Source organism: Typopeltis vanoorti, chromosome 21 (genome assembly GCF_054136105.1).
Source record: "Typopeltis vanoorti isolate ZY-2024b chromosome 21, IOZ_Tvanoo_1.0, whole genome shotgun sequence".
NCBI classification, from domain to species: Eukaryota; Metazoa; Arthropoda; class Arachnida; order Uropygi; family Thelyphonidae; genus Typopeltis; species Typopeltis vanoorti.
The window spans coordinates 34,708,055-34,723,709 of NC_143569.1; the positions used below are offsets into that span (position 1 = coordinate 34,708,055).

Genomic DNA, 15,655 nt, shown 5'->3' on the forward strand with positions numbered 1-15,655 from the left:
AATATAAATACAATAAATATTATAATAATATATGTCTATATTATGATTGTTTTTTGAGGGGGGCCGTTTGGAAAAATTAAGATTTTTCCAAACGGGACCCTGACATCCAGAAGTTTGGGAAGCACTGATCTAGAGGAAGCAATATTAAATTGTATACCTAAGGTGACGAGGATTAATCAGGTAGGAGTTAGACGGATAAGTAATATCATTAAGTATGAGCTGCAAAAGATGAAAATGCCGTGGAGGGTGTATAAAGAGAAAGCTGACCAGCATGGCAAGGAAGGCAAAATCAAATTATGAGAAGATCTAGCTGAGCAGGCCAAAGGAAATCTCAAAGAGTTCTTTCATTATATGCAAGTAAGAGGAAGAATGACTATGAAAGATTAACCTTAATGAGTGATGATGGTTACAAGGATACAGAAGCAAATAATTTAGTTGAGTTACTGAGTCACCACTTAACAAGGGTCATTCCAGTGAGGTTACTGTTTTAACATATGTGACAGACACCAATGTGGGAACAGAGGTGGATGAATTGGAGGTTCATGCAATATGAGATTCTGCAATATCCTAAGAACAGAATCTCAGTGTAAATACAGCTAGGGGATTAGATGGGATATCAGCTTGGATTTTGCGAGAATGCGCAAGGGAACTAGCAATTCCTCTGACTAGGCTCTTTAAGTTTTAGCTCTGGTAGTATTCCAAGGGAGTGGAAAGAGGGAAAAATAATTCCCTTGAAGAAGGGAGGTTCTAAGACTGCAGTAGCAAATTTTAGACCAATCAGTATCTCAGACATGGTGGTAAAAGTCCTGGAAAAATTAGTCAAAAAGAGAATTCAAGAATAGGCAGTTAAAAATATGATACTGTATGAGGGGCAACATGGCTTTGTGAATCAGTCATGCCTTAGTAATTTATTATTTACTGTCTTTTTATAATAGAGTAACAGCAAAGTTGGATAAAGGAAATGACTACATGATGATTCTGCCAGATTTTGCAAAGGCATGTGACAGAATACCACACATGAAACTCTGTTATGTAAATTAGAACAAATGGGGATGGATATGACACTGGTTTAGAGGCTGAGAGAGTGGTTGCTGGACAGCTATCAAAAAGTGGTATATGCAGGGGGGTATGTGTTGATGAAACAGAAATGGGTTGATAATAGCAGTATTCTCTGTGATTATCAGCATGGGTTTGTTAAGGGGGGGGGGAGATCATGTTTCACTAACTTACTAATATGCTATAACAAGTTGACAAATACCTTGGATAGGGGAGATGCATCTACAACGGTGTACTTAGATTTTGCAAAGGCTTTTGATAGACTGCCACATGACAAGCTCTTAAATAAATTGAAACAGATGGAATTGGATAACAGACTTTTGAGTTGGATCAGTCACTGGCTGTCAGATAGGTATCAGAAAGTTGTATATGGAGGTGCAGTATCCTGAAAGAGAAAGTTCACTAGAGGTGTGTCACAGGGGTCAGTTTTGGGGCCATTGTTGTTCAGTTTTTATGATATTGGGATGGGTTTAACTAGTGATATGCAGGTGATGCAAAACTGGGGAGAGTGCTGCAGAGTCAAGCCGATGTTATAGCCTTTAAAGTGAACTTGAATAGATTTCATGAATGGGCAGGTAAGTGGAACTATCAGTTCAATGTTACAAAGTGTAAGGTTTTTGAGATTTGGTGAGTAACGATGGGATGTGAAGTATACACTTGGTGGGTCAACTTTAACAGAAGTAGAGGCGATGAGATATCTAGGAGTGATGGTGGACAAGGACCTGAAATCCATTTGAGGCCTTGATCAAGAGGCAATCACTGGAAACTGTATAAGGAGTGAGCAGAGGAGTAGATTCTTTGCATGGAGAGTGGTTGATGAGTGGAATGCATTGCCTGAGTGTGTTGTTATGGGTGTAAACACATTGAATCAGTTTGTTGGATGAGCATTGTGTACAATAGTGTGTATCTCCCCCGATGAGTCTCTGACTCTATGGAGGTCAAATGCTAATAATAATAAGTGTAATGGTAGCATTGTGTAAATAATGATTAGTGCAGATAATAATAAAACAAACTTTATTGTTATTTTATTTTTTATTTTGTTTTATTTTATTTATTTTTTGATAATATTTAGACTTGCTGTCATCTCCTGTATCTGTATATGTGGAGGAAATTACAAGTCGAAGTGCATATATTTCTTGGCAAGCACTTTCTTTGGATGCAAACGCTGTTATGTATTACCATGTTAGATATTGGAAAAATGAAGGTACAAATAATATTTATTTAATATCTTCTACAAATGAACATGAACCAAATGATTCTTGTTTCTAAAGTTGACTTTCACCATACCATTCACCACTGCTATAACAAATTTGCTCACAAATGAAATGACTACTGAAAAGTCCCAAACATTAGCATATGAGATCAAAATCGGATTTTCCGAAAAAAATTTTTTCGTAAGCTGGGAGTGTGTATGATGGGGGGGGAGATGCATTCATCTCATACGAAAGACTCCTCTGGTCCATGAATATAATGGAATGGTATCTTTCCATTATATTTTTCCTGACTTTCTAAAGTAGGACGAGATGAGGCTAAATTGATAACATAATTAATCCATTTATTCCAAATATCTTATATAAAGTCCACCCTAAAAATATCATATTGAAAGTTTATTTTTCACTTGGTTAGACTATAATAAATTTAGTTTAATCCTTTATCCAAGTATGAGCAAACAAAGCTTGCACCTGAAAATATCTTCAGGACTGGGGTAAGGTAGTACAACATCGGGCAACTCGATGCAAAGGTGGACCAAGCTAACATCACTCCTATTTCAGTATCTCCCATAATGCAAAACACATCTCCTTGCGGATATGTATAATGTTATGCATTAAGGGAAGGGCCACTACCCAGACTAGTTTCGACCTTCATTGAGGTCTCTTCAGTGGGAGCCAGACCCAGAAGTGGAGATACCAGGCACAAGAAATAGCGAGGTCATCTTTACCTATAGGAGTTGCCAAAAGGTGTGCCATCTATTTTATTAAATTACTTTGGATTTAGAGAAAGATGTTGAAAGTTTATTTTTCACTTGGTTAGACTATAATAAATTTAGTTTAATCCTTTATCCAAGTGCAAGCAAACAAAGTTTGCACCTGAAAATATCTTCAGGACTGGGGTAAGGTAGTACAACACCGGGCAACTTGTAGCAACGTTGGACCAAGCTGACATCACTCCTATCTCAGTATCTCCCATAATCATAATGCAAGACACATCTGCTTGGAGATATGTATAAAGTTATGCATTTAAGGAAGGGCCACTACCCAGACTAGTTTTGACCTTTATTGAGGTCTCTTCAGTGGGAGCTAGGCCCAGAAGTGGAGATACTAGACAGAAGCAATAGCGAGGTCTTTACCTATAGGAATATCATAAACAAAACTTACTTGTAGAAAATCAATCAGAACCATGCATGTACTTATTGGAATGTCAGGCAAAAGATCTACTAAAACATACCTCCATGGAAGCTGTGTAAGGAAGGGATGAGCAAAGGAGTGAGAAGCAGGTTTTTTTGCACAGAGAGTGTTGGAATGCATTGCCTGAGAGTGTGGTGCCTGTAGAGAATGTGTATGTATTTAAGGCACAGTATGATAAAGCTGTGTGTATGACAGAAGGATCTCTCACCAAACTCCATGGAGGTCTGAGGATAATACTGATAATAATATCTTGCCTAATTCTAGAAATGTATGATACAACATAATCTAAGAGATGCAGATTTAAGTTGTATTCTGTATCTTTTTGAACTAGATGGACTTTCAATAATTGAAACATTTATTATCAGTAATAATAGAAACAGGAGGCAATACTAAAGACAGCACTATATTTGGAAAGAATGGCAGTACTGAGATGTATATCTTTGGAGAATTTAGATGTGAGATTAAGGAATATATATTTCATTTATATTTATATACTTATAAATTATTTATAGTAGGGTATACATGGTAATCAGATCGAATCGTTAGAAATCATCATGGATAAATTTGTATAGTGCAGCATACGTGAAATGCTTGCAGTAGCAAAGGTAAAAAGTAAACTGGTGAAATAGTGTGTCAAAAGGGTTCACAAATGCAAGCGTTAGAAGCATTTTTCTTGTTGAAAGCACATTAATGTTGTTGTAATTCTTCTTCTTCTTTTCAGCCATTTTCCATTTGTTGTAATTAACTCAGTTTAATTGAAAGCACATTAATGTTGTTGTAATTCTTCTTCTTCTTCTTTTCAGCCATTTTCCATTTGTTGTAATTAACTCAGTTTAATTGACAGGGTGGAACAGGTGAGACTGAAGTGTTTGGGAACAGAAACAGGTGGAAAAAAAGTGTAGCAGATAGAATCTTATAGATTATTAAAGGGGTTCATAAATAAATAAATTGCTAAATTACTTATAATTTGATAATTGATACAGAAAAAGTTTTTCAATCATGTTGAGTATGGAGAGAACTAGATGTCATCCTGTAAGTTGTAAGAGCTGAATATATATATTTTTTTTTGCCTAGAAAGTGGTGAATGACTGCAGTGATTTGCCAGAAGTAGTTGTGAGGGTTCCGACATGAGTTTAACAGGTGGTATGATATGTATGTGTAAATAGTAGTTAGTTTTTCGCTTCCCATTCTAAGTTTACCAAAGCATGCTGATAATCATTATAATAGTAGTATGATGATTTCCTGATCAGGAATGTTTTAGCATCTTATAACCAAAGGTTATCATACCTGAAACTGTCTTATGTGGCATGTTTTGGCTGAAGATTTCATCATCTCATTTTATATTATTATATTCCATTAATTTGCTATCTACACTGTTTTAGTAATTCTTATGATTATACTGACCTTTTTTATTATTTATCTTTGAAAGTTAATCACATACAGTCTAATTACCCAAACAGTGAGATAATCTTCCTTGTAGATTTCAGCATTCATAATGGATTGTATTTAAATGGATTTGATTTGAATCAGTTGTTATAGAAGAGTTTGAGTGATGTGAATGGCAGGAGGGTGTAACAGGTGAGACTGAAGTGTTTGGGAACAGAAAAGAGAGCAGTGTGAGAGATGGGATGATAATAGGAATTCAAGATAGACCAGGAAATGAAGGGGAAGGAATATATTTATGGATATGATCAGTATAGGAATGGGATGGCTTAGGAGGCATGGGGAGTAGTTGAATGTGGAGAGATATACCGGGTGATTATAAAATAACGTCAAGTGTTCAGAGCCCCTCTAGCGAGTAATGTATTGGACGACACACACCAATATTCGGTAGACGTACACAGCGGAACATGGGGATTCGATTTAACGGAAAAAAAAAAAGTACCAAAAGTTGCCAACAGGGGAAATTTTGGCGCTGCCAAATTATTTTTAGTAGGTGACTAATGAATGACTAAATGGCAAATGAGAGACAGCACACATCAATTTCATGACGTTTATTGTTAATTACAAATGAGTTTCAATATGACCACCATTCTGATGTTCCAGGAACTGCATACGGTGTACGACATTTTCCACAGTGGCTTGCAACATATCGGAATTGATTTGTCTCACATGTAACGTTATTCGATATTTCAAAGTTGGAATATTGGGTACATGTCCTTGATACACAATGCTTTTAAGAAATCCCCACAGTCAAAAGTCACAAGGATTGAGATCAGGCGATCTCGGTGGCCATGGCGTGGAAAATGCATGACTAATGATTCTTCTGTCAGAGAAATGTTGTTGCAAAACGTGCTGTACCTTGAAGTCCGATATGGGGTTGTGCACCATCCTGCATGAAGATGGTCGAATCGAGACATCATCTTTGCTGCAGTTATGGAACCACAAAGTTCTATAGCATATTGGCATACCTGTTAGCATTGACGGAACAAGTCACTGGTCCATTTTGGTGATTTTCCTCGTAAAACTGTGGACTGATGATAAAAGATGCTGTAAATCTGCACCAAACTATGACTTTGGGTGAGTGGATAGGCATCTGCAGACACACGAGCAGATTAGTTGCAGCCCAAATGTGACAGTTGCGTGTGTTAATATCGGTAAAATAAAAGTGCGCTTTGTCACTCCATAAAATCTGCCACAGCCATGCATCATCCACTTCCATGCGTGCTAAGAATCCCAAAGATAAGTCGATTCGTGTGGTAGCATTACCAGGGCGCAATTCTTGAACATGCCTGATTTTATAGGGGTAAAACTTCAACATCTGATGTAGGATTTTCCACACCGTTGTGTATGTGATATCCTTTTGCCGGGATATTGCTCGTGCACTGCTGGTTCCCTGCACATTCATCATCTCCTGTTCCACAATAGCAGTTGCAACTTGTTCAACTTGTTGGTGATTGATTGGTTTGCATCCTCTGCCTACCTGCACTGCTAGAGTTCCAGTAGTTTCAAATCGCCGAATCAGTTTTCATAAGTTTGTTACGTTAATCAGTCCTTTTCGTAAATTTTTCATACGGCAAAAATCATGAAGACTGGCATTATTGTTTTGCTGATAATAGAGTTTGACTAACAAAGCATGCTCACATAAGGTAAGAGGCATCGAAAAGCAGTTTGTCTACGAATCATAAGAAATCTCACAGACTTTCCTTTTATTGCATGATCGCTCACAAGAAACGCGATAATGTAAATTAATGCATTTTACTTGGTAAACAACTTTTTTTTCATTAAATCGAATCCCCATGTTCCACTGTGTACGTCTACCGAATATTAGTGTCTTTCGTCTAATACATTACTCTCTAGAGGGCTCTGAACACTTGACGTTATTTTATAATCATCTGGTATACGGGGTAAGGTAAGATTATAAAAGTCAACAGGTTGAAACAGGTGTGAAGAAGTCACAGATAAAGGATAGCATGAGTAAGACAGGTTATAGACTAAGAAAGGAATAGTTCTTATTATGAATGCAAGGAGTATCAGAAATGGGGGAAATGAAATTGTTACACTGATTGAGTTCATGTGCCTGAAAATACACTAGTTTCCATAAATTAAGAAACAAAGAAAAATCACGATAACTCAACAACTGTATGATGAATTTTTATTCAATTCAGTGAAAAGCAGTATGATGTGAGATGTGAAAGAAACATCCCTGAAAATTGGAAATAAATAATTTATTCCAGCAACAAATGGGTATATGAAGACAGTGGTCCAAAACAAGATGTCAAAGTGTCTCAATAAGGATTGCAGTCATCCCTCACAGCATTTAAGTGCTCACAACAGTGTTTCATACTGTTTATGATCCAGGATGAAGCAGTAATGATAATAACAGCTTAAGAACCATTGCTACTGCAAAACTTTTTTAAGTTCTTCAAGGTTTTGGGAAGATGGGGTTTGAGAGCAGCAACAGATCTACCTAGAGTATCCAAGGCATGTTCAATAGGATTAAGGTCAAGAAATTGGGCTGAATAGACCTTATGTACAATTCTTGAATGTATTGATCCATAAGCTTCATTTGATGAGGACAAGTATTGTCATCTTGTAGGATGAATGTCTCTCCCTATTATGCCAGCATACAGATGAACATAGGTGTCTAGGACCTCAACTCCTATAAGTTGCAGAATTCATATTCCACCAGAAAGCACATACTGGTCAGTGCATCCACCCAGCAAGAGGCCTCCCCAAATCATCACATTGCCTCCACCATAATGTCCCTTTCATGGATATGAGAGATATGGTAACATCTTTATTTCTCTCCCAATCAGAGCACACCTGGTATCATTTTGTAGAGCAAATTAGAACTTCTAATAAGAAATTAGAACCCTCTAATAAAACAGACAGCTGCTGCTTGGTTATTAATGATGAAATGGTGTTTAACACCAGATGTTTGAGTGTATTGGAAAAGTGAAAAGATTAAATATGTTGGGAATAAAATTAATGAAGTAAGCACACAGTCTGGAAACAGAATGCTTTATGGAGGTACCCAAGATGAAGGGTAATATTCAGTTGCATAAGGAGTTCAAAAAACAGACCATTTGGTCGGTAAGGACAGCAAAAAGTGCAGTATTAGTAGAAATTAGCCAATCAGGTCATGCCAAGAAAAAAACCTAGAGTTATTTTGATATGTGGCAAAGAGAAAAAAAATGATTATGGATGAGTAAGTCGATGAAAATGGTAGATTGACTTCTGCAGAGGATATAGTTATTCAGTGAGTAATTTATTAGTGTATTTCATCCCTTATGAAGAATCTAATATCCAACCCCATCTGCTTTTATCCTAAAGCAGATGGAGTTGTATATTAGATTAGTGCATTGGATTGGAGACTGGCTATCTGATAGGTATCAACAAGTTGTGTATGGGGAGTGTGATATCCAGGAAAAGGAAAGTCACTAGTGGAGTGCCTCAGGGGTCTGTTTTAGGGCCATTACTATTTAACTTGTATATTAATGATATTGGCAAAGATTTGGATGGAGATATTCAGTTGTTTGCAGATTATGCAAAGTTGGGACGAACCATAAAGAGTAGTGAAGATGTTGTGGCCTTGCAAGAAGACTTGAATAAATTGAGTGAATTTGCACGGAAATGGGGATTTGAGTTCAATGTTGCAAAATGTAAGGTTTTAAAATTTGGAAAACAAAGATGGGATGCAGAATTTATGCTTGGTGAGAATATATTGTTGGAGGTAGAGGAAATAAGAGATCTGGGGGTGATAGTGGATAAGGATCTAAAATTTAGGGGACACATCGCCAAAATTGTGAAGACAACACAAAGGCTTCTGGGAATGACGTGTAGAAGTAGGGAGATTCTTGTTCTGTTGTATAAGGCTTTGATTAGGCCACACATGGACTATTGTGCCCAGATTTGGTCATCGGGTTTTCAGAAGGATGAAGAGATGTTGGAAAGGGTCCAAAGGCGACTCACTAAGGTAGTTTCTGACCTCTAGAATGTTGAGTATGAGGAAAGATTGAGAAGATGTAATTTGCAGAGTCTGGTGGAGAGGAGGAAGAGAGGGAGATATAATAGAGACCTACAAGTTGGTAAGGGGTTGTTATAAGATCAATGGTGGAGAAGTTCTACAGAGAATAGTGGGAGATCAGGGGAGAACCAGAGGTCATCCCTGGAAACTGTATAAAGAGGATGTGAGTAGGGGAGTGAGAGGCAGGTTTTTATCGTGCAGGGTTGTGAACGATTGGAATGCCTCGCCTGAGAGTGTGGTGTTGGCAAGGAGTTTGAGTGTGTTTAAGGCTTGGTATGATGAGATGTGTGTGTGATAAAAGCACCTCCCAGATGAGTCTTTGACTCCATGAGGTCTTGGGGTAATAATAATAATCATAATGAATGCAACATCATAAAATGCTTGAGTGTATTGGATTTTGTGGAGGAGGGACTGATAGTCACAGAGCAGGAAGTAGATATCAGGAATTAAGAACTTGATATTAATACAGTATCAGTATGTGTGTCTTAAAGGAATGCTCCAAGGAGTTAACAGCACTCTTCACATGCCTATTGAACAAGTCTTGCAACAACGCAAGTCCCAAATGAGTGAAAAAGAGGATAAAATTATTCTACTTCGCAATGGAGGGAGTGATAAGACTTTCCTTAATAAGCTTGTGTTTATTAAGCAAGGTTATATTTTAAGTCTGTTTATGTACTATAAAAAGGTGACAGATTCATTGGAGAAAGGAGATATATATATTTGGATTTTTCAAAAACCTTTGATATATTGCCACATGCTGGTAACTAAATGGAACAAATAAGGTTGGATAATAGATTAGTGAGTTGGATAGGTGAATAACTGTCAGACAGATATCAGTAAGTTGTGTATGAGCAAGTATCCGAAAAAAGGAAGGGCATTATAGTGTGCTGCAGAGATGTGGTTTAGGAGCATTGTTAAAAATAAAATAAATAAATCAGCTAATTCCTTTTATTCCCTTATAAGGAGTAGGCGAGGCCTTTTTGCCCTATCTAGCTTTTGGAGACTGAGTAGGCAGTTCAATCTCTGCTGGTGGCCAATCAGTGATAGCTGGTCCATGATTATCGCTAATTACACAGTCCAACACAATTTTTGCTGACTTTTATATGAGACTTGTTTTTTACTAATTTGGGTGCGCTGATTTCAAATATCAAACCCATTTTTCTCTATCATGTCAGGTTTTTACTCTATGGCATTTTCTTTTTGCTAATTTGTAAGTTTTTGATAGTTCTAAGGAGGCAGGTACTATTTAGAGGATCAAAAAAAATCGCTTTTTTAATATTATTTTCTGAAAGTATGTACTTTTAAAAATCTGTTCCTAACTTTTTATCAAGAAATTCGAAAAATTCCTGAAGATATAGCCAATTATTCAAAGCAGTGCGCAGATCAGAATCAGAGCGCTCACCACTCTCGCTTGTTAGTAAATGAATAAATGTTCGTTTCCACTCATAATTATGAATGGCAACTGATGAAGACATGGGCAAACAAGTGCTGCCATCTCTTGGTACCTAATCCTAACAGGATGTGTTACTGTCTGAAATGATGTGGATAATACGGTCGATTTTCTTGAGTTTATAGGATGAAAAAGCCAAGTTTCTGGGAGAAGAAACCCACTTGCCCATGCTAGAGACCAACTAACTCGGGAACCAACTGTTGATAGGATTAGAAAAAGTTCCTGCAGTCAGCGATTAGACTTGAACTTAAGTCTGTTTTTGGGCGGCCTAGTATAGAAGATGCAAGTGCCACTTCCACTGATCCACATAGGCTTCAGCATTATTGTTTAACTTGTATGTTAAATGTTAAACATATCGGGAAAGGCTTAACCAGAGATATGCAGATGATGCAAAATTTGGAAGAACTATGAGGAAATAGACCAGATGTCACTGCCTGTAAGTACAGAATGGTATCCTATCCTATCCTATTCTATCCTATCCTATCCCTCTCATCTGTCCCTTAAGACGAGTTGAGTCCCCTCTCATTAGGGGGAGGTGGACTCAATCCATTTCATATGGCTGGTTTGCCTGTTCTGGGGGATGAAAAACTCAAGTTTCTGGGTGAAAAAAAACCCTACCTCTGTATGAGACTGGCTAACTTACTTTTAGTCAAAAAAGACCAGATAAAGGTTCTTCACGTCACTGCTCTTTCAACCCAGATCTTTCTGACCAAAGGGCTTGGTCTATACTGACTGAGCTACGAAGGCTCTACAGGATGGTATGATAATACTTAAATGATTAACTTTATATTATTACTCAGTTCTTATCAAATATTTTCCCTCCATATTAATAAGTCTGTTTATATTTCTCAATAATCCAATATGTCAGACATTATATTCCACTTTTCTAATGCACTTGGACTGCATCAATCCACCTTGCTTTCCTCTGGGTCTTTTTCTGCGATAATGGCTTCAAACACCTGTTTTGCTTACTTTTCCTTTCCTGTTCTGTTTTAGTGATTAGATTCAAAATTACTCTTTCTCTCCCTTGAAGGAATCCATTTCCACAACCAGATTTAAACTATCGAAAATTGATCACTACATTCTTCCTATACATTTACCGTACACACACATTCTGAACTGTAGCCTTACTTCCCACAGATTTATGGGACATTAAAGTCATACTATCTGCCAACAAACTCTTTCACTTTCTCTACCGAAAAAAACCAAGTTGCAGAAAAAATTCAACATGCTTCTGTGCAAAAAAAGCAAAGTAGGCAGTTATCCTATTCTAAGGTCTGATCAGTCTGTCTTCATATGCCGTTTGTCAATCAGAAAAGAATTTAATAAATTTCTTTAATATCCTCAAAATAGATATTATAGTGAATGCAGAAAAAAGAGGTGAAAAGATTAGTTGAATCTCTTCTCTAGACAGCTTCTTTGTTACTCAGAGCAAGAAATATTCCAAAAATGGAATATTTCTTGCTGGTTAGTAAATAATTGGATAAAGAGAATGCTGCATTTGTTATAGATCCTGAAGAATACATAACCAAAATGAATAACCTAGTAGATGACAATACTACCTATGTCATACTAGATTTGAATCAAACTTCACACACACACACACAAAAAACCGATGATTTGATTAAAAAAACCTTCATCAACAATTGGCCAGAGGAAGTAAAAAAAAAATCTAATTTAAACATCCATTGGTTCCAAGAATTTATGGACCTTGATGATTAATAAACGGGGGGGGGGGGTGCCTTTCACACCTATTGTAGATGCCTGAGATTCATCTAACTCCAATCTGACCAAAAATCTATCTCATGGTGACACTTTATGTAAGAACTGTCATGAGTACTGTCATCAGCACTGTAGGAGCACATAGCAAGACTGTCTGAAAATAGACAGTCTTCCTATATGCCTCATATTTCCAGTCCTGTCTAACTTGTTTATGAGAATCCTTTGAAAAAAAAAAAAAAAAGCTGTAGAAAAATATCATCAAAAACCTAAAATTTGACTGCAGTATGTTGACAATATTTTCTTCATCTGGCCAGGTTCATCCAAAGAATTGGAAGATTTGAAGAATTATCTTAACAAGCTACATAAGAGTATAAAGCATACCTGAAAACTGCAAGACATTACCTTTTCTTGAAATTCTCCTAAAAGACTGAAGATAAGACTTAATTAGCGTGCAGAAGTCCACCAACACTGGTAGATTTCCTCCTGCTTTTTCTCACCCACACTAGAGGATTGGAATAATTAGAACACTAAGGGACAGAGCAACCAAGGGACACCATCTCCAACAGCACAGAGGAACAAAATAAAGAACTTTGGTACCTCACTCTCTTTCCCTTAATGGATATCAGGATGCAAGAGTGATAAGATATTACAAACCCCCCACCCGAGACATCAGCAGATAAACAAGATTTCAAAGGTGCTGTTATCCTGCTTTACATCTGCAATATTAGGAGGAAACATTTCTTCAAATTTATGAAGTTAATGTCAAAGAAATTGAGAAAAAAGCAGCTTTCACTCCATTGTACAAATTATCCAGATTCTTACAGCCTCTGAAATCTCATTCTCACTTTTCAAAAATGCACCATCTGATATTTTGTCAAAAAAAAAAAATGTTTTACATTGAACATAACTGTTTTATCAAGAAATTTTAGGAGGCTGCTGAAATGCTGCATGCTTCTACTGAGTTTGGTAAGAGCCAGGGCATAATCCTACAACAAGTTTGATCTTTTTGTTTTTCATCAAAAAGCTCATATTTACAAACCTTGGCTATGATGTGCATTATGTTATAGAACATGGCAGTCCTATCTAGCACACCTTTTTTATTATTATTATTAAACAAGACCTCATGGAGTCAAAGACTCATCTAGGAGGTCCTTTTATCTCACACACATCTCATCATACCGTGTCTTAAACACATTCAAACTCCTTGCAGACACCACACTCTCAGGCAAGGCATTCCAATCACTCACAACTCTGCACGAAAAAAATCTGCCTCTCACTCCCCTACTCACACCCTCTTTATACAGTTTCCAGGGATGACCTCTGGTTCTCCCCTGATCTCCCACTATTCTCTGTAGAACTTCTCCACCACTGATCTTATAACAACCCCTTACCAACTTGTAGGTCTCTATCATATCTCCCCTCTTCCTTCTCTCCACTAGACTCTGCAAATTACATCTTTTCAATCTTTCCTCATACTCGACATTCCAGAGATCAGAAACTACCTTAGTCAGTCGCCTTTGGACCCTTTCCAACATCTCTTCATCCTTCTGAAAACCCGGTGACCAAATCTGAGCACAATAGTCCATGTGTGGCCTAATCAAAGCTTTATACAATGGAACAAGAATCTCCCTACTTCTATACGTCAGTGACCTCCGCATCATTCCCAGAAGTCTTTGTGTTGTCTTCACAATTTTGGCAATGTGTCCCCTAAATTTTAGATCCTTATCCACTACCACCCCCCAGATCTCTTATTTCCTCTACTTCCAACAATATATTCTCACCAAGCATAAATTCTGGATCCCATCTTTGTTTTCCAAATTTTAATTTGGAAAACAAATTAAAATCACCCATGGTATACAAATTATTATCACCCATGGTATACATTTAGACATTGCATCCACTAAATATTTTTTGAAAATCCCCCAAGCTGCATTGATATCTTTTCCAGCTAACTCCTCATTCCATGCTACACCTGCAAGCTGTCTCCTGAGCTCTTCATACCCCCCCCCCTTGTAGTTCCACATATACCCTTTTTTCACAGGGTTTTTTCTCACATTCATTGTTTACTTTAACTTTTATCCATTGTGTTCTTTCATTGCTTAATGTGATCCATTTTACATCTCAGCTATTAAACTCTTTTGTAAAATAAGCACACTCCTTTACAACTGCCAAAATCTAAAACTTTCAATAAGGTTATATGCTTTACTGAAAATAGATCAGAGGGATAATTAATGCAACTGATGTAGAGATCCTACAGGGAGAAGAAGATTTGAATAGACTATAAAGGTCATTTTTGTAAATGTTAACTCATGTTATATAGAACTGAGTACTTTTTAATATAATAATTAATTGCAATTATTTTTCAGACTTGGTCACATTTATAACATGCACAAATTGAATTTCATCAGTGATTTATAGAAAGATTCATTCACTAGGTTCATTCATACTTAAACATGCAGCTGAACTTTTTAAATATCATATGAATCCATATTAAAATAAGGAGACTTGCCAAAAAGAAAAAATTAAAATAAAATGAAAAATCCTTTAGTGTGGACCCTCACTATTGAAGCTATTATAAAGTTTTGCAAATAGAGAAAACTTGTTGCTAGCACAAGAGATCACATACATGTTAAGCAGAGTTAAAGAGTACTAGAGGGAAAGAGGAGAAATTACAACTATGTATCAAATTTAAAGTAAGATGGAGATGATTTTTCCTCATTGTCAATTCTTGATATTTACCTTATTTACTACGTTGAAATACTACATTGAAAGTTAACATTATTACTAACTTCCTATTGACAATTTTCTTCCAAATTAATCTGTTATCAGTCAGGATTCCAATATTATTGGATGTTATATTTCGGCCTTCTGTGGCACTTCTTACTATATTAATCCACCTAGGTTTTCCTGTTGGTCTTTTTTCCTACCACTCTGGGGAAAAAAAGATCATTTTTCAAAATCATCCATATAAAAATTGGCAAGGGGGGTGAGAGGGGGGAACCCATGGCAGTTCCTTCTATCTGCTTATAGATTTTGTTCTTCCATTGGAAGCAGATAGAAGGAACCACCATGGGTTCCCCCCTCTCACCCCCCCTGCCAATTTTTATATGAAAGATTTTGAAAAACGAGCCATAGACTCAGCCCCTCTCAAACCTTCCATCTGGCTAAGATATATAGATGATGTGTTCTCTATTTGGCCTCATGGCCCAGACACATTAGAAGCCTTCCTCAGTCACCTCAACAGCCTACATCCAAGAATCCAGTTCACAATGGAAAAGGAAAAGAACAATTGCTTACCCTTCCTAGACACCTTAGTTACACACCTCCCCAACAGTACACTTTTCTTCACGGTATATAGAAAAACCCATGCACACAGGCAGATACATCCACAAGCACTCCTACCACCACCACCCTACTCAACAATATGGCATTATTAAAACTCTTACCAAGAGAGAGCCCACAATCTTTGTTCCAGTAGAACTGCCCTTACAATTGAGCTTGACCACATACACAACACTCTCCAATGGCTACAGTGATCACAGCATTAGAAAA

At 37.0% G+C, this 15,655-nt stretch overlaps 1 protein-coding gene across 4 annotated transcripts in view; it reads left to right on the plus strand.

Annotated features, from left to right (window-relative positions):
* Nucleotides 1-15,655, plus strand: part of LOC150094730 (cell adhesion molecule Dscam1-like) — a 194,618-nt gene that overhangs the window by 77,559 nt on the left and 101,404 nt on the right. For all 4 annotated transcript variants that reach the window (XM_090411357.1, XM_090411356.1, XM_090411354.1 and 1 more), the window contains one exon: nt 2,129-2,260. In XM_090411357.1, coding sequence (XP_090267483.1) covers nt 2,129-2,260 — 132 coding nt within the window. The remainder of the gene's footprint in view (nt 1-2,128; nt 2,261-15,655) is intronic.